The 23,845-nt window shown below is 40.9% G+C and overlaps 1 protein-coding gene across 9 annotated transcripts in view; it reads right to left on the reverse strand.

Annotated features, from left to right (window-relative positions):
• Window positions 1-2,275: 2,275 nt before the first annotated feature.
• Window positions 2,276-23,845, reverse strand: part of ZNF608 (zinc finger protein 608) — a gene marked incomplete at its 3' end in the record, with an annotated part of 104,640 nt that continues 83,070 nt past the window's right edge. For 5 of the 9 annotated variants that reach the window (XM_079144060.1, XM_079144054.1, XM_079144055.1 and 2 more), the window contains 7 exons: window positions 14,654-14,741; window positions 11,702-14,156; window positions 9,450-9,867; window positions 8,691-8,863; window positions 6,261-6,414; window positions 3,566-3,650; window positions 2,276-2,978 (listed from right to left, as the gene is read on the reverse strand). In XM_079144060.1, coding sequence (XP_079000186.1) covers window positions 2,972-2,978; window positions 3,566-3,650; window positions 6,261-6,414; window positions 8,691-8,863; window positions 9,450-9,867; window positions 11,702-14,156; window positions 14,654-14,741 — 3,380 coding nt within the window. Of the gene's footprint in view, window positions 2,979-3,561; window positions 3,651-6,260; window positions 6,415-8,690; window positions 8,864-9,449; window positions 9,868-11,701; window positions 14,157-14,653; window positions 14,742-23,845 lie in introns of those variants that run through there. The other 4 variants (XM_079144061.1, XM_079144059.1, XM_079144057.1 and 1 more) reach the window with 3 other exon arrangements.

Genomic DNA, 23,845 nt, shown 5'->3' on the forward strand with positions numbered 1-23,845 from the left:
CATCAGCAAAGATAACACTGTAACAGTGCAGAGGAGAAACAAAACTTCATTTAGTGATTAATGTAAACCAGTCATGAATAATGTTCCTGTAAAAGCCTAAGGGGAAAACTATTCAAATCACATTGTGCTTTTGGTCATATATCTCTCTGCATTTATCAGCATTCCCGTTTATTACAGTAGCAGAGTTAAGCATGGTGTAATGCACCTATTTATAATCCTATCTATTTAACCACCTAACTAGAAGTGATTAAAAGCCTGGTATGTAATAAAAATACACAACCAGTCATTCTGCAGTTGAAAAATAAGATTGGCTTCTGTGCATATGAATGTATTATGTATGATTTTTTTTAAATGTGCATTATAGAAAATAGGAAAATCATCAGGAATCCACAGTTCACCCATTTCCCAAGAGGAACATGATAACTCATTGCAGGAAGATGTCAGTCGACCTTAGTTCTGCCCCTGTGTTTCTGCAGTTAAGGGACTGGTCAGGAACTAAAGCAGCACAGACTATGGACAGAACCGCACACTATAAATGCTATTCTGGTTTTCTGAACAGAGTAAACATGCTTGATAAACTGTATAAGACAAATACAGTTAAGTCTGAAGACTATCAAGATATGATTTAAGAACTAAAAAAATTTTTTTGATGGTTTATAAAAAAGATGAAATATATGTGAAGTGTTCTTATTGCAGGAATAAATACCACAAACATTTTTATAAATGACAATGTGGAGGAAACTCAAAAGCAAAATAAACTGAAAATTAGAAAAAAAAAAATCCTCCTACTGAAATCTATGAGGAACATGGAGTAGATCTGTAAAGCTAGAAGCAAATGCCAATACTTTAAGGTAGTTTTTCAAAAGCAGAGGAAATATCTCTTTTCAATTGCAAAAATCAATTCACTTGTGAAGTAAAGCTCTTTAAAGAATAACTAACCAAATTATAGGAAAACAAATTGTCAACTTAAAGAACTTTTTAGTAAACCAAGCAGTAGAACTGTCATTAACAATTATAGTAGTCATAAAAACTTAAGAGCTTATAGCTAGAATGAACAAATGAAATCAACCGTCCCACCCACAGAACGCTCTCCTACTGAAGGACTGACTTCTGCACTTGCTTTTCCATCTAGCTGCACGGCTTTCCCCCTAGAAGTGTTCATGGATCCCCTTTCTCATCCCTTTAGTGAAGCCTTCTTGGGCTACTCTATTAGCCAGATCCCCACCCCTACCCACCATCCACCACCATCTTCTCTTTTTCTTCATAGCATTTATCGGACTAACATACTTTGCATAGTACTGAAATTTATTGTATGCTTATCTCACACATTAGAAAATGCAAGCTCTATCTATGTTTTATTATGTTTACCCTAACTCATTAGAAAATGCAAGCTCTATGAGGACAGGAATTTTCATTGCTTTGTTCATTGCAATGTATCCCAGCACCCTGGTGCCAGTGCCTAGAACAGAACAGGCGCTCAGTAGCTATGTGTTGCATGGAAAGAAGAAAGGAAGGAAGGGAGGGATGGAGGAAGGAAAGCAAGAAAGGGAAAAATTAAAATTTGGTATAAAATATTCCAGTAAATCAATTTAGTGGCAGCTAGCTGACTGACTTTTTACATGTTTTATCTACTATCCGCAAGTCACAAAATCTATATCCTTTGGAAAAACATTCCCTGCTGAAGAAACCTGGACCTACAGATTTGTAGTGATACTTCCAAATTTTGAAGTAAATATCCCTTAAGTATGTATATATTCACTGAATTAAATATTTTTATTTGTTTACTATAGCTGGGTATCATATAAGAAAAGTTATCTTTGCCTTATACCGTATACACTCACAGTATTACGAAACCCTTCTTCAAAAGTCAGTATCACTACCAGCCAGCAAGAAATAACATGAGACAGACAAGTAGCCATTATAAAAAAAAAAAACAAAACCTTTTTAATTCTGATTGCCAAATTATTTAAGGCAGGTATAAAAAAGGAAAGCATTCAATATACATTTTACATAAAATAAACTAGATTACAGCATAAAACAAGTAACCAGGCAATGGCATTAAAGTCTCTCTTCTAAAACTGGATAATTGTAAACAATAAAAAAAAAAAAAAAAAAAAAAAAAGGAAGAAGTAGAAGAAGAAAAAAAGGACTGCAGGACTATTCAAGTAATAGAACAATCACAGATGTCTCTGGTATGCAGGCTATTGGGTTATTTGCCATTCAAGATTATCAAAAAATGACACCTCATTATTCACAGATGCTCATTATTTCCCCATTTTAATCTTTACATTATATACAACACAGTTTTTGTGGTACTGGCAACCCCATGCCTTCCAAAAGTTTTTTTTTGTTTTTTTTTTTTCCTCACAATACACAAGTACAAACAGTGACTACAGGAACATTTTACACTGATGCGTCTTTAACAGGAGCCACCAATTAGACATCTAAATTGTACCAAAGTGTCATCATCACAGTTCGCCTTTCTGAGGGGCTTACAGGAAATATATGAAGGATATGCAAGGTTCAGGCACACTGATACATAACATTATTTATTTACAATTTCAAAGGAAAGGAAAAGAAAGTAAGCAGCCTTTCGTGGCTAACACTTTTCAACGTGACAAATACATTTTTTATTTCCTTTACTGAGTGGTTTGCGACTTGGCAGCAGACCCTGTGTGTGCGAGCCTGGTTACTGATACAAAAAAGTAAAGAATATATATATATATATATATGTATATATATATATATGTATATGTATATATACAGATATGTATACGTATATATATATAAAACAGAAGTTTAATTACAGCAACATTTGTTACTCTGTGATAAAATCTGTAATTTACAAAAATGAAATGACTGGTTTTTGCCTGCCATTAAGGCATTTCAAATTAACACCATGGAACTGATGTCTGTATAAAGCGCTTCCCCATGTGATCCAGTCACATGACACCGTACACTTCCAATCCTGTTATTCTCTGCAAAAGAAAAGCATATGTTAGCATAGAGTTCAACCAACATTTGACACTGAAAATACTGAGACTGAGAGTCTACTCCATTTGTAGGATTCAATTCCAGAAAAAGCAAATTAAAAGCAGGCTATGAAGTACATTTTGTGAAAAATGTTAATTTTATATTAATCATGAAATTCCTTTAAACTATTTTCCTTCTTAAAATAACTTGAGGAGTGATTAAAAATCATAGAAGAAACATCCAGCATTTGGATAATACAGTTTTCCATTTGCAATTTTATGCTTAAATATGAGAAAACAAGGGTCATTTTAACAAAGCTGTGAGGATAAACTAAGAAAATTTCAACTGCCTAAAAAACCAATCGACTCTTTACCAATCCACCTTACATTTATAAAATGAAGTTCCTGGAACTTAAGTTGTACCATGAATTATACTAGCCAAATAAAGCCATTGATTACAATGATTAAAAACAAAAACAAAAACAAAAAAACAGGGAACTAAGCCTTTCATCTGCAAAACCTGGACTTGTTTCCTCAAAAACATTAAGATGTCTCTGCCTAGAAAAATAACTGCAAACATAGAGAATATTTACCTTCTTTGTGCAGGAAACATTCCTGATGCAGATGCCTGAGCAGCCACCTGCTGAGAGGCAACGAGGGCAGCAGAGGTCAAGCCTGCTGGGCGAAAAAATGTGGGGTCTCCGTGACATTTAGAAAGATAAGAGTAGATACAGGCCCAGTGGCAAAGGCTGCAGACCCTGTAGCAGCAATTTGTCCTTTCCTAAACACATGAAATGTCTCATGCAGCAAGGACAGAGTACAAGCCACTTGGTCTAACCAATATCTATTCCTTTATTGAATCCTCTGTGGTTTCCTTAATAGCTATTCAGGGATAGAGCATTCCATCTCCCAGGCTCTGCATGGTGCTAAATGGTTTGCATGCATCCTGGAATAGGAAGCTCAGGAGAAATAATGGGTACCAGGTAACAATAGGAATCAAAAGTCACAGTGAATTATAGTAGCAACATGCTACTTGCTGCCTTAGAATACGGTACTTTTACAATAACTTTGATCACTTTAACATTCTTCCCAGTGATTTGCCATAATCCATCCTACAAAGTACATGGAATCAGTAAATCAAACTTAGAAGTTCTTAGTCTTAATCCATAAAACAAAGGTAGCAGACACTGCAACAGCTCCAGATGGTATTAAGTTGCCTAATCCAGGTTCTTCTAAATTCTACAGAAAATAGTCCTGGGTAAAATGAGAGTAAACAAAGTAAACCTAGGGAAGATAACTCTCTCCTTCTGTGTCCTATAACTCGGACAAAGTTTCCTTTCCCAGAGGTAATTTAGGACATTACAGTAAGAGCAACAGTAAATAATAACATAGAAAGTGACAGCATACTCTGCTCACATTCACTCACATAGATGTGATGTGCTAGAAACAAATCTCTTTCTGTTCCAAGTTCTTATCACACTCAATACAAGTTGTTTAGGAAACCGAGATGTTCTCTTTTAAAACCACTGCTTGACACCAAGCAACAAGAGCTAAATAGACAAGGCTGGTCCCTTCACATTTGTAAACATAATATTTTGCTTTACATTCATACAGCAGGTAACATGCAACTTAGTCCCTATTAGTGACTGAACTGTGTCCTCCTAAAATTCCTGTGGTGAAGCTTGAGCCCACAATTTGTGTGTATTTGAAAACAGGGCCTGTTAGGAGGTGACTGAAGTACAATGAAGTCAGAAGGGCCTTATTCTCATGTGACAGGATTAGTGTCCTCAGAAGAACCTGAGTGCTTGCCTCCTGCCCGTGAAGTGGTTATGTGGCATAAGTCAGTAAGACAGCCTCACCAGAAACCCACCGAGATCTCCAATGCCCAGTCCCAGACCTGTGAGAAATAAGCGTCTGCTATTTGAGTCCATGCAATCTGTGGTATGTTGTAAATGACAGTCTGAGATGACAAGACAGCCAGATACTAGGTGGGTGGATCTGTTGGTAAAGACTGTGACCAACCCCTTCTGAAGTGACAAAGACAGTGAAACAGACTGAATTTGGAGGACCTTCTGAACTGAGAAAAACTTGCTCCAGCTAAGAATGGAGGCTGAAGGGCTGTTCCTGTGGCCTAATGCACCAAGGAGGCTGAGTGGAGACTGTCCCCTCCCCAGGTGTGTGCAGCACAGGCTAGCTAAATCTATGTCTACTTCCTGCCTTTTGTCCCATTTTGCGGCCTCAAAGGCTTCACCAGTGTTCAGAGATTTTGAAGACAGAGCTTTCTGAAACCATAAGTTTCTTCTATCTTCCTTCAAAGCTAACTTTGAAGAAAATCTATTTTCCTACCAATTAGATTCCAAACATTTCTGGAGTGATGAGCATCGCAGCCTAGCCTCTTCCTCCTGGGCAGTATTGGTGCTCACTGGTAACAATGGTAGAAAAAATACATGCTCAACAAATACCCCATGGACTGATAGCTCCACCATGTCAATTCTGTGGCTCTTTGCTATGCTATGTGAATGTATGAATATACCATAATGGATTCCACCTTTAAAAGGACCAACTAAAAATAAATGAGGGAAAGGAAAACCAGTAGGTTAGAGGAAGAGGAAATGGGGAAAGGAGAAGGAGAGAGAAAGAGGATCACCAGGGATTGAAATGGAGTAAATTAAATTCTATGCACCTATGATTTTGTCAAAATGAACCCCAATTATTATGTGTAACTATAATGCACTAATAAAAGCAAAACCCTTCTTCTCGACTCTCATCTTTGGTGAAAGTCACAGCGTGAAGTGCTGTGAAGAGTCCTTGAGTTCGATTATAAAGTGTTAAACGTGGTCACCTCACTCCCATTACTTGCATGCAAAAAGAGTGACTTAAAGGGCCTGCAGATGTCAGGACAAAAATACTTCCCCAAAACCTCCCACTATCCCTCATTTTCTTTCCAATTTTCCTGAAGTCAGTATCTGATCTTCTGATTGTTATATTCAGTGCCCCAGACACTGGCCGCCACCCTCAGCCTGTGAGATAACAGTAAGCCTCAGATAACATCAACCAGTGACAATTATTAACTGGTAGCCATTTCATGTCTCAATAGAATACAAAGATGTGGGAACAGCCTTAGCTGTGTCAGTAGGCAATGCTAGGAAATAAGTGTTAAGAATCCTCCCCAGAGCTAATGTTAATTCAAAGTTCAATAATTTTATTTTAAAACCATGACAGGTAGTTTTTAGCAACTGTTTTCCAAAGCACAATGAAAAAAGACACAGTAATGATCGAGCTGCTGACCTTGGAAAGGGTCATATTGACCAGGGATTAGCGGGTAACCCATGCCAACGTGGGTGTGGTGATGCGTGTGCAGGTGCCGCTGGCCAAAGGGTGAGTGTCGGTCCCGTTCCCTTTCTGCCTCTCGTTCCCGCTCGGCTGTGGCCTTTTCCACAGGCTGAAATAGAACAGAGAAATTTCCCCACTTCGTGTTTCAAAATATAACAAGAAGGCACACTAAACCACCTGTGCCCCTTTGGCAATATTGTGTTAGTGATTAAAAAGTAGATCTACAGGTACTGAATATTCTGTATTAATTGAAGATAATTTCAAAAGACGTGCATTAGTTTCCACTGTCATTAAGACAACAAAAAATAATTGTGCCATCCACGGTAAGCTGAGTAGCATCAATATTGTCCTCAAATGACTGAAACAAGAGGGCTTCTTTTTATAGTCACTGATAATTTCTGTCATTGAAATCTACCTAACTTTCCATAACAATTTTTATAGACAGATCAAGGAAAAGAAGTAGTTTTGGAGATCTACTGGAGTTCAAATTTTCTAGTTACATTTTTATGTATACTTTGTGGGGAGAACCTATCTCATGGTTTAAAACATCTGTATCCATTTGGTTCCACTGAAAATACACATCCAGATATCATATGTCAATATACAGTAAGTACAGTCTGCTCTCCACAATCATGGGTTCCATCCCAGTAATTCAATCAAATTTGGATCAAAACTATTATTTCAAAGTCACTGTATTAAACATACACAGACTTGCCATTATTCCCTAAACAATACAGCATAATAATTGTTTAGATAGTATTTATATTGTAATAGATATTATAGGCAATCTAGAGATGACTTAAAGGTACACAAGAGGATGTGCCAATGTTATACACAAACACTATGCCATTTTATGTGAAGGACCTGCACATCTGAGGATTTTGTTACCAGTGGGGGATCTGCAAGGGTTCTCCTTCAGACTCCAAGGGACTGCTGTATAGCAATCCTTTGTCCTGTTCCCACATTCTGAAATCTCTCAGTTTCTGAATACTCATAAAGCACTCCAGTTCTCCCAAATCAAAGTTTGATTAAAGATTATGTTTCCTACATATTTCTATCTTCTAGAACCTAACCACCCTTTCACTAAAGTTCTCTTTCTCACTTGGAAAAAAAAATCTGTGTACTAGAAGGAAGAGTCACAGAAAAGGATTCATAATTCACCTTTTTAATTTCCCTATATAGTGTCTGGCAGACTTGCAGATACTATATTTTAAACTTCTTTTTTCTAGCCAAGAACCATCATTTCCCTTCTTTAGTCACTCTTTCATCAGAATTCCGCGGCTGGAAGTTGCCTTTTTTGGAAGAGTCTCTTTCACAGAGACATTTATTTGCATTACTTCAGTAGAGTTATAGGGACAAGGCAATGAGTAAAGGCCAAAAAAACAAAACAAAACAAAAAAACCCCACAGCAGATGCAGTCCTCACTTCTTAGCCAAGCAACTCATGCTTGCATTTGAGCTTCACACTGTGCGAGACTCAAATGTGTGCCTGGATAAAATTAACAGTTATTACATGTCATGGACCATCAGCATTGCTCATGATGAGCCTCCGACCATAAACACTGACCATGTGGATACCAAAGATCCACAGAAGGAGTCAAAAAACTCAAATCTCTACAGAAAACAGGCTAAAACCAAACTTGAGTGATACAGGAGGGGTAGGTCTTATTTACATACATTGAAGGGGAGCAAGACATACCATCTCCATGGGGCTACTTCTTCCATGGGATTTTGGACCAGATTTTCTACTGTCTAAAGGGAAGAAAACTCTGATTTTTGAAAGCTGTCCCCAAAGAATATACTTTTTAACACTCAATTTGGCTGGGTGTGGTAAACCACACCTATAATCTCAGCTACATGGGAGGCTGAGTCAAGAAGATCATAGGTTTGAGGCCAGGCTCAACAACTTAGCAAAACCCTGTCTCAAAATAAAAACATAAAAAGGGTTGGGGATGGAGCTCAGTAGTAAAATGTCCCTAGGTTTAATCCCCAGTACCAAAACAAACAAACAACAAAACCAATGGGTCAAAAGCCTGAGGACTTAGAAATATTTAGTTACAAAGCTACTCTAAAATAGCATCCTCTGTTACTTATTTTTTCAAAGTTTTATCAGTAATACTTGGCACCAACACCCAGGTCCTATAATTTTTAAAGTCTGCCTAATAAAAAGCTCACTACTGCCACACAAGCTTCAACAACACCTGTCCCTTATGTATGAAAATATCTGACTTTTGAACACTCTATTCTTTCTGTACCAAGGATAAAGCAGCATCCTGAAATCACAGCTAGGTTCCAAAACCATTTCTATTTCAAGACTGTTCTCTAGCTTGTCCCTCTTTCTCCCCCAAAACATAGTCCTTGTAAATGACAACAAAAGCAGGCTTACGGCAGGAGACTTGCTGCGGTATTGGTTGGCATGCTGCTGGAGCAAGTCCAGTGCTTTAGATTCAGTGGTTGTTTTCGTGTTGATGCTGGGACTGGTATTGACTTTCTCTGCCTCTTCTCTCCCTGACATCTTCCCATAAACAGGATAATGAAATCCTGGAGAGAGATAGGCCCCTGCAGATAAACGACAAATGCCACATCAAGTTATAAGCTACATCTTAAAAAAAAAAAAAAAAAAAAATCATTTGTGTTACATGAATTTGGGATAAGAGTCAGAGATCTTAAAATAAGGGGTTACATTAAGAATGGGCTACATCATTGTTAAACTGTATCTAGGTTCTCTGATTTTCTTCTCCAGTTAATTCATCCTGATGAACAGAGGTTATAAACAAAATTGAGCTTACAGCCACTTCATGCATTTATGTGTCTACTTAAGTGAAAGGAATAGTAACTATAATGATTATGACAGTAAGTGCTTAGAATATTTTCATAGGGAATGAAGTATCTGTCAGTCTAATGTCTACAGCAGACCATCAGAGACTATGAAAGCTATAGCCGAAGACTCTGACATTTCATTAAAAAAAAAAAAAAAAAAAAAACAACAACTTACATTAAATCAGTTACATCTTTGGGACAGTAAAAAAGCAAGCAAAACAAATGTCACTCTTGAAGCTTCTAATTTGTCTTGAGTTTTAATAGCTAATATTTGAACAGTGTCTCTTCCCTCCAATATACTTAGAACCCAAAACAGGACACGTACCAGGGTAACTGTGCATTAGGACAGGAGAAACAGCCCGGTATGCAGGGTGGCTGGGGTCATACATCTGTGGGTAAGGATAAGCATGCAAGTACTGAATGTATGACTGATGTTGACTCATGGGTGAGGACACAGCCACTCTTGTCCCCCGAGAGTCCTTCCAATTCACAGGTGTTTTTCGATCATCATTTTTCAACTTGTTCTCTTCCATTGATTGAGAGTCAGGACGCTTGGCCTCTTTGGGCTCCTCTTTAATGCTTGTTAATGATACAGGAAGGCTGGGCACACCACTCTCTTTGTTAGGAGTTTTCCTTGGACTATCCTCTTTCAATTTCTTCTCTCTATCAAGTTCTTCTGATTTCTGTTGATCCAGATATTTGGGTTGGTATACGTAATGATGCCATGTTCTTGAATCTGGATCCTGATTTAAAATTAAAAAAAAAAAAAATACTTTGTCTTAAAATTTTAGTTTTTAAGAAAACCCATTAATCATCACAATAGCACTATCACTGTTACCTCCCATACTGGGTTAACATTTATTTATGTGCCAGACAATGTGTTATTCCTCCTTCTCTCAACATAGTATCTTGGGTTATTATCGATCCTTTGTACAGAAGATGAAATGAAGGCTTTTAAAATTCAGGTAACACCAAGGTCAACTGAGCTTCGAACTCAGGTCTGCTGGAATTTGAAGGTAGGTCTTTAAAAATGTAATTTCTCAACATTAAATAATACCCTCAGACATATGTAATCTAATCCTATTTTCCTTTTAGTATCACACATAGGTAAAAAGGATTTTAAAACCTGAAGCTCATAATGGTAAATTTAAGTAATTACTATAGCTACTAACACCATTTAGGAGGAAATTCTTGGTTTCCTAATACGCTTTCTTCATCTATCACAGCTGAGGCTTCATATATTGGCTCACATCTCATTATATACTAATGTCTTATCAAAACAAAATTTCAAAGTCATAGCACACCCTATGGCTTCTCTATTAAAAAATAAAGCCATCTATAAGACCCCCCCCCCCCCCAAATTGTATTGTTCTAATGCAGCCTGTGAAGCAACAGCCTGATTTTTAGGCCTCTGGAAGGAGGAAAACTAAAAATCCTAATGGTCTTTGTGACCCCAATCCTACTGATGGTATACTGGTTATTCAGATCTTGAGTGAACATGCAAAGTTAAGACCACATCCCAACTCTGCAGAAACGGGCATGGGGAAAATTTCTCATTCTGATTCACTAGGGACTGTCTAAGCATGGCAGCGGGGGACTGGTGCTGGGAAATACCAGAATGAATGTTCCCAGGGCTGCAGTGAGTCAGGATGCCTGATCCATGACAGAAAGTCCTAGCACATGTGTGGTTTCATGGTGACTGGTTTTCAGGTGTTCTCAGGCTGGCCCGCTGTTCTCTGGGATGACTACTGAGGCCCACCACTCAAACCTCCTCACCTTCCTCACAAATGCTTAGCACTGAACTCTGCTTTGGGCACTTAACACAGAATGTAAAACAAAAATCAGGCATCTCGGGCCCTAGGTGAAAAACATCTGGGTCCTCAACTGTATTGAAAAGATGAATGGGAAATGCACACTTAGGTGTCCATTGAGGTTTCTTGTTGTTGTTTCTGTTTGTTTTTTTTGGGGGGATACTGGGGACTTAACCCAGGTGCAATTTACCATTGAGCTACACCCCAGCCCTTTTTTATTTTTTATTATGAGACAGGGTCTCCTTTGCTAAGTTGCTGGGTCTGGTCTTAAACTCATGATTTTCCTGTTTCAGCCTCCCAAGCCACTGGGATTTACAGATATCACCACCACACCTAGCTGTGCCCAGTTTTAATATTTTGAGAAGAAGCTATAGAAAATTGGAAATATAAATGAACAAGTGATCATTCAGACTCAAAATCTTGGAGTCTGTAGAGAATTCAGCAGCCCTGAAATGGACTGCCCTCACCTTGGGCTCAGCAAGAAATAAGGGACCTCAGCAAAGTCACAAAATTAAATGATGGCATGGACCACACGTCTGCAAAGCGCATGTCTAGAGTTCATTTTACTACACAACATGACAATAAAACAGTGATCGGTGTACATTTTAGAGCTACACAACAAGTCCTGAGGATCTTTTAAGATATTTTTCAAGAGAAGTGGAAAACCCCCCGATGTTGGTTTCTCTCCAAGTCTAACCAATTCAAGCACAGACATGTACGCATCTCAGACTGCTCTCTCTGTTGGGGCCACACTCCACAATCTTACTTGTTTAAATCTCGAGGTTGGGTCTACACCTGTCTGCTTCATAGAGTCCATGACAGACTTCATTTCTACAGCCTCCTTAATAAGCTGGTGGTTTTCCATCTGCTTAGCTTTGAAGCTGTCGGCCTGTAGCTGCTGCTGGTGATTGGAGAGAAGCTGTGATTTACCTGTCTCCTCAGTTTTATTAGGCACTGATGGCCCTAATTTAGAATGGTTTTTGTTAGGCTCCGGGGTAGAGGGAGCTTTTGAGATTGTGGCCGATGGCATGTTTTTCTGCTTACTGTCCTCCTTGCCCAGCTCCTTCAAGGGGAGCTCAGTTTTCCTTTCACAGTCTCCTCTACCAGTCTGGGCCATTTTCTGCTCTGCCAGTCTCTGGTCCTCATAGTACTTCTCATACTGCTGTCTGTAGGCAGGACTGGTGGCCATCAGAGACTTCTGATCCATATAGAGTCCATAAGCATACTGGCCGTAATAAAGTGACTGAGCCAGGGCGGGATGTCTTTGTGTGATCACCGACTGATGCTGAGGCTGTAGGGATGCAGAATTATGGTCCACTTTCTTAGAATCTAACTGTTCTGCCTTGTCTTTCTTCTCTGCATCTTCCTCAGATTCCTTCTTGATCTTCATTCCCTGCGTGTTCCCATTGTTTCCAGTTGCAGGGGCGCCAACCTGTCCTGGGTGCATGTAACTTGGAGAATAATAAGGATCGTAGCCATGGTAATAGGGAGAATGGGACTCTTTCAGTTGAGATGATTGTGTTGTAGCTGATGAATGCCCTTTTACAACACCGTCCTTACTAGAAATGATATCTGATGGAGAACTGGCCTTTGACCTCATGCCCTCCGACCTGCTGTCCGATCCTCCGTCATCCGCAGCATCGGATATGTCTGAGTAGGCAGGGCTGCTGGTCTTTGCGGCTGAGCTCTCAGCCCCATTCTGGGTCAACACATGCAGTGGTGCCATCGGCGCCTGGCCATTCACCAGAGCACTGCACTCCATCCTTGAGGCACTCCCTATGGAAGGGCTGGGAGCGTTGTCTGTGAACGTGTAGACCTTATCCGCCTCAGCTTTGATACTGGCCATACGGCTCTCCTGAGACTCTGACAGTCCATTAGCCAGCCCTTCATTCTTGTTGAGATGGTCCTTTAAAAAATGCCCAGATAAATCTTTGCCAGCCCCCTTGGAGTCCTCTAGTTTCCCCAGCTTAGCATCCATTTTTGGGCTTCCTGACTCTTTCCCTTCTTTGTCCTTTAGCTTTCGCTTCTCCTTTTTCTTTTTGTCTTTGAGTGACACCAGAGCTGGGTTCACGGTGATGGGCTCTCCCATAATGGTGGGCTTTGGTTGGATGGGTTTTAATGGAGGACTCTTTGGTGTGGCCTGGACCACAGTTGTGGTGAGGGAGGGCAGTCCAGGTATCGTCCCCGCAGTGGTGGTTGTGAAGGCTGCAGTAGGTATCGCAATGAGTTGTGGGGGCGTGGGGGCCGGGGCAGGGGCGATGGGCCGGGCACTTTTCAGTTTAGAGAGGTTTTTGTCCATTTTGCAATTGTTAGCTTTTCTGCCCTTTTCTTTATCGCCCAAACTTTTCTTGTCAATCAGTCCTTCTGCTTCCAGTTTGGGCATCTCAGCAGCCAAACTGCCGTCTACCGCTGAGCAACCCTCTGATGTGGCCGTCATGTTGGAAATGACTGGAAGGTTGTTCAGTTCATTGTTAAGGCCCTTCTTTTTGCCCGAATTCTTTCCGGCTTTTGAACCGATAATAGAACCTGGGCCATTGCTCATCAACTCTCTCTTTCCCTTGGGGGTCCCAGGGGGGTTTCCAGCACCAGGAGAGGTGGGGGCCTTCACCTGGTCATAGGCTGACACACTTGTGCTTGGCTCGCTGCATTCAAGGGCCACATTACTCAAGGCTTCCTCACAGTCTGAGATCTTGTCCTCGCTGTCAGGCTCGAACTCCAGCTTGTTCTCTGGGTCTAAGTGTGCATGAGCCTGGTGGTACCTCAGGCCATTGATGTGCTTGTACTTTTTGTTGCAGTTTGGGTGGGGGCAATCGATTAACACTGGAGAGGAGCAGCCTTGGTCCAAAAAAGTAGTCTCTGGTTTCCCTTGAGGAGTGGTGGGAGTGCTTCTAGAATTTGTGCGGACTCGCTTCCCCGGCTTATTGTCCTCAGAGCTGGAGTTCAGGTCCAGCTCCATTGGAGGCTTGTTTTTCCTTTTATTGGTAGAGGAAGGACTGGCTTTGATTTCCTCAGCGGCACAATTTGGGGGTGTCCTTCGTCCGCTGGCGTTGAGGCTGCCCCGCCTCCCTTTCCCATTGGCCCCCCCTCTGTTCTTGCTCTGCAGCCCTCTGGACTCGGTGAAGCCGGTCTCGGAGCCGGGGGCCGCAGCGGCGGACCTTGCTCTCTTTCCTCTGCCCCGGCCCCCTCTCATCTCCAGGTCACTTGTCGGTGACTCACAAAACCTAGGGAAGCAAGCAACAGTCATCAAAATGAGCACCTTCAAAAGAACCGGGTGAAATCACAAGATAGAAAGTGGCCAAGAGGAGTCAACACCTCCATAGCTTGTGGGCGGCCCCAGCCAAGACTCCTCATTCTTCCAGTGATAATTTCAGCACCCCCAAAAAGAACAGGCTACCCATCAATGGCTTATATTCCCTCCTCAGAAAATCAAAGAGAAACAGCTCAGGTAGCTAGTTTTCAATCCAGTTCAAATTCCCATTTTGAGAAAAGAAGAAGACAAAGGCAGAGGGGGAGAAGTGAGGAGGGAGTAGAGATCTCCTGATAGAAAAGCTAGCCATCTGCATTTTACTGTGCTCAGTTCTGAAGCGCTCATTTCTCCTCTGCCTGTTTTCAATTACAGGCAGACTTTTAAAATTTATTAATCTTTTTCTATAGTTTCCTTGCAAAGAGAAGATGGGGGAAGGAGAAAAAGAGGAGAAACAAAAGGCCCCATGCATACCTGGGAGGGGCCCAGTCGTGCTTGGTACAGTCCAGTAGGGTCCCCACGTAAGTTTTGTTCCTCCACGTGACATTGACCACTAGGACACCTGTGGGGGGTAAGGGATGAAAAAGGACCACATTTAACACCGATTATTTTATTTCCACTTCATTTATTGTTATTATTTTTATCAGCAAAGTTCTATTCCCATTTGCTTTCAAAAGCTGTGGTTTGCATTCTTCCTCTTTCTGGTTTCAGTGACCTCAAGTTAAAACCCACAGGAAATTGTGTGTGTGTGAATTTGTGCGCGTGCGTGCATGTGGTACAAAAGGGTGAGACTGTGTGTGAGAGTGTAATCAAGATACTGCTGACAGAAGGAAATGGTTTTTGCCATGTCCTGCTGTAAAACAGCAACACTCACCTCTTAATTTTTCTATTATTACACATAATTGCTTTCGTTTGGCAAGCAGCCAACATAAACTAAGCGCCAGTTACCAGTGCTTAAACCAGAAGGTGACTGAAAGGAATAGGTTTTGTTTCCAATTCAACAATGTAAAATAATGGTGATTTCTATTAATAAAAAAATTATGCACGGGCATAAAAATAGGTACAGAGTGGAAAGTGGGGACTCAGAGTCCAGATAGCAGACAATCAGCCATGTTTCCTCCTTCCTAATCCTCCCCTCTTTGACTTTGTGAGACAATAATCAGCCTTGGTATGGTATCTGTTTCACTCTTTGGTCTTGTTTTATATTAAGGACTCCTAAAATAGCCCTCTTAAGAAAATAAATGTGCACAATAGATTTGCTCTTGGGGTTATCTTTGGAATCAACTTTGGTAAGCATTTGCTACAGAGGATTAGAAAAGAAATCTCAAAACCAACACACTTGTTTCCTGCAAGCCGTTCTGCTTTTTCCCCACTGCTTTGCAGACAGACAATTTAATTTAGCACTGCATCTGTGAATTACTAAACATAAGTGCACTTAGTATACGAAATGTCACAGAGAAACAAAATATAACATCCTCCTTGTTTCCCTAGAGGACAGGTGACACTTTTAAAAAAAAATCACTCGTTTAAAACACATTTTTGGAGGACTTAGTTTTTAGGAACATAAATAAAATACAAGGGTAAATAAATGAAAAATTTTAGTGAACCTTTGTTTTTTCTGCATCAACCTCCCATTCTTTCTTGGAAACACCAGAGGACATTGCTCAAATCTCTTTCTAGATGTTTTGTTCACTTGAGCTACCAGTGCCATTTTGAATTTTACAAAAACCTGAACTAAGCTTTATGGTAAGAGAAACCTCACAAGGTAAGACTCATTTCCTTGGGAACCTTTTAACAGAAGGTAAATATTTGAATGGTTGGGACTCAAGTAATGGAGAAGGAAGATTTTCTATCAAAAGTCTCAAAAGGAGATTTAAAAATCATTTCCCACATGGTCTATGTTGCTAGTGCTTATGTGACAGCTGAATTTACTCACTGTAAATTCAGCCTATTGTAGCAATAGTCTAGCAGGGGAAGAAGAGCTAGGATGAAGCAAAGCAAGCATTTCCTTAACTCATGGCTGATTCCTGTGTAATTCCCTCAGGAATTTTTTTTTTAACCATTGAATATAAAAATTTGTATTGCGAAGATAATCAGCGGTAATTAGGCATTTGGTCAAAATTTGCACAAGACAGAACAATTGGAGGAAAGGATTCTTTATGAGCACATCCCTTCAGGAAAGGGGAGGGGGTGGGAGAGGAGGGGAAGGGGAAGACTGAGCTGGTTTTCTCATCATCTGCTCTCTGGGGCACTGTGTGTGGTGTCAAAGACCTTTGCAGCTGCTTAAAATTCTTTAGCATGTCAGCTATATTTACAGTGCAGGAATATATCTGTATTGCCAGAAGGTTACTGCATTTTAGCTTTAGATGCAATAGGCTGAATCACTGCGTTCCGGAGTCCCTGATGTAGCACAAATGTATAATTAAAACTGCTTGAAAGGAAACATGAAAGAAACAACAAACCCTCCATTCTTGCAGTAATAAAATTAAAAACAGGAAAAGTCTGCACAGACACTTAACATTTGTCTGCAGTGAAAGGCTTTTGTTATTGCTTTTCCCCTAAGGGTTTCGCGTTTCCAGCAAAAGCTGGCCGCGGATTGGCCAGCGCCTGCTGCGAACGCTCGCGTCTGATTGGCTGGGCCGAGGGCGGCCGGCCGGAGCTCCCGAGGCAGCGGCCTGGGAGAAAGGAGCCGCGCGGGTAGGAGGATGCGGCCCCTGGGCCCGCGGGCGTGCAGACAAGGGACGAGCGCGCCCGGCGCCGGCGGCCGGAGGGCTCGCGCGACCCGACTCCTTCCATCCGCGCGGGCTGATCTGCGCTAACAAGAACGGTTCTCGGGAAGAAGGCTGCGATCTGCGCGGAGGTGCTGCGTCGCTGCTCTACCACGCACGCCGCGCGGCTCAACACAACATCCCAACCCGCTCAGACCCGAATTCGCGGTTTCAAAACCGGATCGGGGGAAAGGTGGGGCCAGAGACAAGTAAGGGACCCAAAGCAATCAGTCAGTCAAGCACTGATGATTCGGAACTACATGTTGAAACTGTCACAAAGGCTGAACTGCAATTGCAATCTCCACATTAAAACTATTCCCATCTGCTAGTCTCTAGAAACCACACAAGCACACTTCTTATCTAAGTACAAATGATGTTGTTTATTGTTGTTGGTGGTGTTGGGCAGGAATGAAATCCTGTAAAGAAAAGCCCATTTTCAACTTCAGAGGGCCTAAATAAGTCACCCTTATTTTTCCAGAAGCACATACAATGCTCAAAACAAATGCTTCACTCCCAGGGACATTTGAACAGTTTCCATCAAGCACTCCTAATTAGATACATGGACTTGTGTCTATCTTTACATATGCAAGCCACTCATATTCCCACAGAGCATTTAAATCTGCCTACAATCCACGTACGAATATATACACGCACATGTTTACACAGCCAAATCTGCCCCTCTATGTTGGAAGGAAGGCTTAAGGAATGTTCCTCATATAAACTACTGTACTACTATATAAACAGTGCGCTGCTTCTTTGTAAGAAGGTCTATGTTTAGACAACATCCCATTATGAAGGGCCAAGAATAAAAGTGGCGTCTTAGCTCTAAAATATGTAAAGAGTTTATGATTTTGCTGAAATCTCAAATCTTGAATATTTTGTAACCGGTGGCCATATAAAGCATATATGTACTAAGGGCAACAATGTTCTAAATGAAAATTAGTCCTCTAAAAGTATAAAACCAGCTTTTATAAATCTGGACATAAAGTTATATAAATTGGAAATAAATGTGCATTTATTCCCCAAAGATTTGCTATTTTCTATCAAAGCACATTTATTCTTTCAAACATCTAGCCTATGAGCTAGGTGCTGGGGATGCTCTATACAAATCCTTTACACTTTTATATTCTCAAAAATCTCACAGGTTTCTTATCTTCCCCTTTCTACCACAAACTAGGCATGGTCTTTCTCAAAGAGTTAATAAATACCTTGTAACTTTTTTTTTTTTTTTTAATTTGAAAAATACCTGAGGCTTATTTCTAGCAAAGTAAGAAGACAGCAGAAATGGACCAATCAAAGGATGGTTTGAGATATCTCATCACACGTTTTCTTGTCTGCAGTGTTGACATTTTGTTTCAGATACTGAAGCGAAATCCAAGATGCTGCTCCCAAAAGCATATTACCTACAGAGCATCTAATATGAACATGGTGTTTATTATATAGTCCAAGATCCTCATCTCTGCAAGTCAAAACAGCCCTGAGACCTCATAAGGATTCCAGTGTTCTATTTCCTCAACAGAGATTCCAGGAAGATAGGCCCATCAAGTGTTTACTCCATCTGTGGGGTATACATTATGTGCTACTGAATCAACACAGTTTGGCTGGAAATGTTTTAAACTCCGTACTTAAAGAGTCTGCAGTCAGAGCCGTCATAGGCTGGTTCTGTAATACCCACATTTACTGAGTAGGCAGGCCCTTTATGGCCTCACATTAGACAGGACCCCAGATATGATGTTACTGGGTTCCCGCCTTGAGTCAAGGGCATCTAAAACAGAGGCAACTAAAGAGACTTATGCTGGGAATACAAATTAGGAATATGGAAGTTCTGGAGAGTTGGTACCCTGAGAAGCCCTAAAGGTCGTAAAGTAACTAAAAGGCTGAAAGGACCACATGGGCCAAAGCTCCAAGGCTGCAATAGCTACAAGGCGAAGAAGCCAACTGCTGGTGCAATGCCCTCGGCTCTTTTGTATGTGTCCCTTCTTCCTCTTCCTCCGGCCTCAAAGCTGATGAGGATTTTTACCAGCAGTCACACAAGACCCCTAGTTATTTTCCAGTCATTTTATTAAAAAGTTGTTCCTTGTCTTAACCTAAAATCTGTGTTTGAATACCTTATCTTGGCTGTGCCTTCTGATACCCTGCAGAAGTAGTCCACCCCTCCACCACCTGACAGCCTTTCATCCAGGCAAGGACAAAACCATGCTGACATTTTCTCACTTCCAGTTCACCCTCTCTTTTTGTCCTCCAGTCTAGACAAGTTTCTTCAAACATTCTTCACCTCACAGTTTTAACTCCCCTGAAAGAAACCTTAAAATAAAGGATTTTAGTCCCAATCCCCAAGGAAAGTGGAGTTTCCTAATAAATTAGGACCAAACAGTGACAAATTCCAGTATTATCTCTTATGTAAATCCTTCCCTTTGTCACACACATCACCTCCAAAATAGTCATTCTCTCCTGGGTTCTCAGCTGGACTCTATATACAGCTTTCCCTGATGGATCCTCACCAGAATTCATATTTCCCTCCCCTTGCAGAGTCCACAGCTGGACTTGGCCTTCTTTCCTTGGATGTGGCCATGTAGCTGCATTTTACCAAAGAAAATGACTGAAGGGGTGTGGGTCACTTCCAGATCAGGTCCATCAGAACCTCCCATATATATATTCTTCTGGTCTCCTCCCCTTTCTCCTGGAGATAGAAATGATTATGGTGACCTTGAAGGTCACAAGTTGAAGCTTGCAGATTCTCCTACATCTGGGTTCCTGAATGACGAGAACTCACCAGGATCCTGTACTCAATTCAGTCTATTAGATGAGCAGCAAGTAAATTCCTCCCATGTTTGAATATGGTAACACTTTGTGTACACCCTGATACATGTCCCTTTGATATTTCACTCCACTCACTACACAGTGAGCTTATCTCATCCAGCTAGGTGACACTCCTTAAGATTAGGGGCAGTGCCTGCACCCACAGCCCCCAGGAGCACAGTGCCTGGCTTACAGGGAGAGCTCCCCAAACACTTAGGAATTAACTGGAATAGCAGTTGAGTCCTGAATGGCTCTTTTCCCAATATTACCATACTTTTTCAATAAGGAAATCTCTCACTAGCTTATAGATGATAGACATTCTCTATGGAGAGATTTTACTCCAAAGATGTAATAAATGTGGCGTATGAATTATTATTTCTAGTATTTGTGAAGCTGTTTCCTGTAGAAATGGGCAAATGCCTAATTTCCCAGTGGATCGGCATAAAATGTTTATATTATGACTTAAAGACTGTCTCAGAGTCTTTAAAATGCCTCATCCTTGGGACAGAAGTCTTTGCCAAGCATTGCAAATGCTGAATTTGGAACCAGACAGAAGTGTTTTTGAACTCTTATTCTGACTACCACATCTGGATGGACTTGGTGTGCACTCAGGCAGAAAACAGAAACCTCATTCTGATAATACCAAATTGTAACCCATTTATGCTCTAATCCTTCTTTTCAAAGTTTACACATTTCTTTCCTTTTATATATTCTTCCTAGTGAAACATTGGTGTTGATAAAAATGCCATAATATGCTATTTTAATAAAATTCCTATATTTCAGATATCATGTTATCCCACATTCTCACACAATGTGACTCCTGCACAAAGTATGATTTATTCCTTTGTTCAGAACTCGTTCCCCTAATATTTTGTTAGTTTTGTTCTGCTCTATTCAGTACGAGGTACTTTTTTTCAGGCTAAAAAGTGACAGAGTCCCCTTTATTCATTGCTTCAGCTTTAGAGCTCTTCATCTTTGGATGCAGCCTTCTTCAAAGGACAAAGGTGAGTTTGTAAGTGTTTGGGAAAATGCAAAAGTTATTAACTAAGGTAGCCCACAAAATACCTGCCAGCCCAAAAGCAGAGGGACTTTCCTGTTCCCTACACCAAGTATATATGGAGCACTAGGACAAGAAAAGTAAGTGTTGTCACATGACCATAAAACAGTATTTTTTTTTAAAGAGCCCTACTGCTGGGCTGAATGTTTGAAGAGTCATTTTAACCACATCCTGTAATCAAACCATCTGGAACACAGTGCTGCGATTAGTCACCCTGAACACTGGGCTTTATCTGAACAAATAGTGTATGGCAATGGAGCTTGGGAGATAGGGCAGGACTAACAAAAGGAAGTGTAATGAAACACTTCATGCCCTAGTGTGCCGCCACCCCAGTCATAAACCCCAGAGACACACAGCTCTGGTGTTAATGCACTACTTTATGGAAAGCATAGCCAGCTTAAAGATGAAAGGACTGAAGGGCTAAAAATTGCTGGTTTGGGTTGATATTCTCTGTTAGTGGCTGGAATATGTTGGCATCGTTCTATCTACGTTAATTATAACCTCTCAGATGACAGTTCAGCATTCAGATTAGGGTTTGGTGCTATTTTCAGGACATTGGGAACAGGGTTCACATTTACGGGAGGATAGTGGAGATTCTTTGCCAGAGGTTAATCGGAACACTGAGACTTTCTTCTAGGTTCATCTAAACACCATCCATAAATAACAAGGGAGAAAAAAGTGAAACTTTAACCAGTACCGAAAAAGCAATGGCAAAATGCTATTCTAATCTGCATTTTAAAAGATAGTATTCTTTCTTACTCGACTTCACTTATCTCTTTCAAAATACATTTGAGCATCAGTATACAAACTGTGGAGATCTTTAAGTTTTATATTTATATATTTATTTATATACACACACATATATATATATATCAGATATATATATATATATATATATATGAATGGATTTTCCCCCTAAATATACTGAATAAGCCCTTAAAAGAAAAAGAAGAAGACGAAGAAGAAAAAAAAAAAAAAAAAAAACACACACATACACAGCTAAAGCCCATGTTTCCCCATGGGCCTTATGGTTTAATACACAAAAGAACACAGAACCACTTCCATCACTGTCACCTCCCCCTGCAGCCTTTGTTCTGAGGCCTGATGAGCTGTATTGATTTGGGAAAATCATTGAGCTTCTTGGAAAACTAGACTCTCGCTTATTCACTGCCATCTATTTCTTTCCCATGAAGACAGGTGGTCAATATCCAGTTGACTGGTCAGCTAAAAGAAGCTCTTGCTGCTTTTCTTTCTCTTGCTTCCCTAGTAACGTTATCCTTTCCCACTTCTAGAAAATACAATGGCCTGTTAAGAAGTCTAGTGGGCCAGAAGAGGGAGCAAAAATAAGGCTTTTGTCAGGTCCCACTGGGGACACTAAAATGCTGTCCCATACATTTGCATAGGAGCCTGCACTGCACATGAGGATGGTAACGATATTTTCAGGAAGTTTAAGGACTAATGAAAACGGTGATAGCCTAAGGTACAACTTTTAAGAAATAGGGGATCAATTTCAACGAGGACAGCAAACCAGAGATATTTAATTGGACAGCATAAAAAGCCACCCCTCCTGGGCTGGCTAGGAGTACAGTGACAAAGGAATATAGTGACATAGCTACTTGGGAGGCTGAGGCAAGAGGATTGCAAGTTTGAAGCCAGTCTCAGAAACTTAGCCAGTCACTGTCTCAAAACAAAAATTCAAAGGGCTGGGGGTTCAGTTCAGTGGCAAAGTGGCCCTAGGTTTAATCCTTAGTACCACAAAAAAAAAAAAAAAAAAAAAAAAAAAAAAGCAGCCACCTCTGTGCCCCTAAGGGGATGATTTTTAGGAGCCATGTTCCATTAGGGCTCTGTCAACACACAGTAGGATAGAAAGAATAAAGAGGGACAAGGGAAAATGCACCCTCCCCCCAAAAAAACAGGTTTCTCACACAGACATTTGGAGCAATTTAAATGCATAAACTGAACAGGTACATGTAATGTATACAGTGTCTGTGTGCATTTGTACAAAGAGGTTTTATTTCTTGCCTTTGAGTGAACTTCCAGTAACTGCACTGCTTCCTTTGAGGCTTGGGGCTTGGAGATAAGCAACAGCAGCACTCTGATTTCCAATGCCAAGTTCTAAACCTGAATTTTCAAGGCGCCTGCTGGTTTATCAGAACTCTGACGAGTTTAGATGAGGACTTCTAACACTGGCAGGTTCCTCACGCCCTCTCCTTTTTTTGCAGCACAATGTTCTCATTGGAGGATACTGGATTTTTCTTTCCCTTTCTCCTCCCTTTCATCATGAGAAGACAGGAGTTCAAAAGCCCACTGTTAATGGATTAAGCCCACTCCCCAGCCTGGCTCACAAGCTTTTATTATTAGCTCATTAGGAGATATTTTTCTTCCTTTAAATAAAAGCATTCAGAAGTTTGGGAAAGGCATTTTCTATATATTTGTTGAACTAGGCTTACCATGAGCAACAATAATGATCCAGTTCTTATTGTATTACCTCCCAACAGTCATTCCTTTCTCAAGAATGTCATTTTAGGGCACAACTGTGTACAAGTGGCCCTGGCACATAGCAGCACATGGCCAGAGTCTCTCATAGTGAGAGGGAAACAGCCTCTACTCCCCCCTCTCCCCCCATATCAGAGTCACATGTCTCCTAAGATAAGCAACTAAAAGGATGTGGTCTTTCAAACCACCACTCTCGTCCTCTCCTGAGCATCATGTTAATGACAGGACCTTTCCAGCTAACAACTCCTACACCCAAGCCCTCCACCATGCCATTACCTCAGCTTGAAAAACAGGTAAAGGGAACAGCAGAGCCAGACAAAAATCAGCTCTCAAGACAAAGCCTCCCCGCTCCACCCCCAAACTCCCTCTGAGGGACTGAGCCCCTCTAGGGGGCTGAGAGGGTAAAATGCTGTGCATATGAAGTCATGTCCAGCTCTCTGCCACCTTCCCATTTTCTGGCTCAGGCAGCCTTCTGTCTCTTGCTCAAGGCTCCTTGCCCCCAACCAGGAGCAGGGGAGGGAGGAGCTCGGGGAGGCAAAGTAATTA

The sequence above is a fragment of the Sciurus vulgaris genome (genome assembly GCF_902686455.1).
Source record: "Sciurus vulgaris genome assembly, chromosome: 6".
NCBI lineage: Eukaryota > Metazoa > Chordata > Mammalia > Rodentia > Sciuridae > Sciurus > Sciurus vulgaris.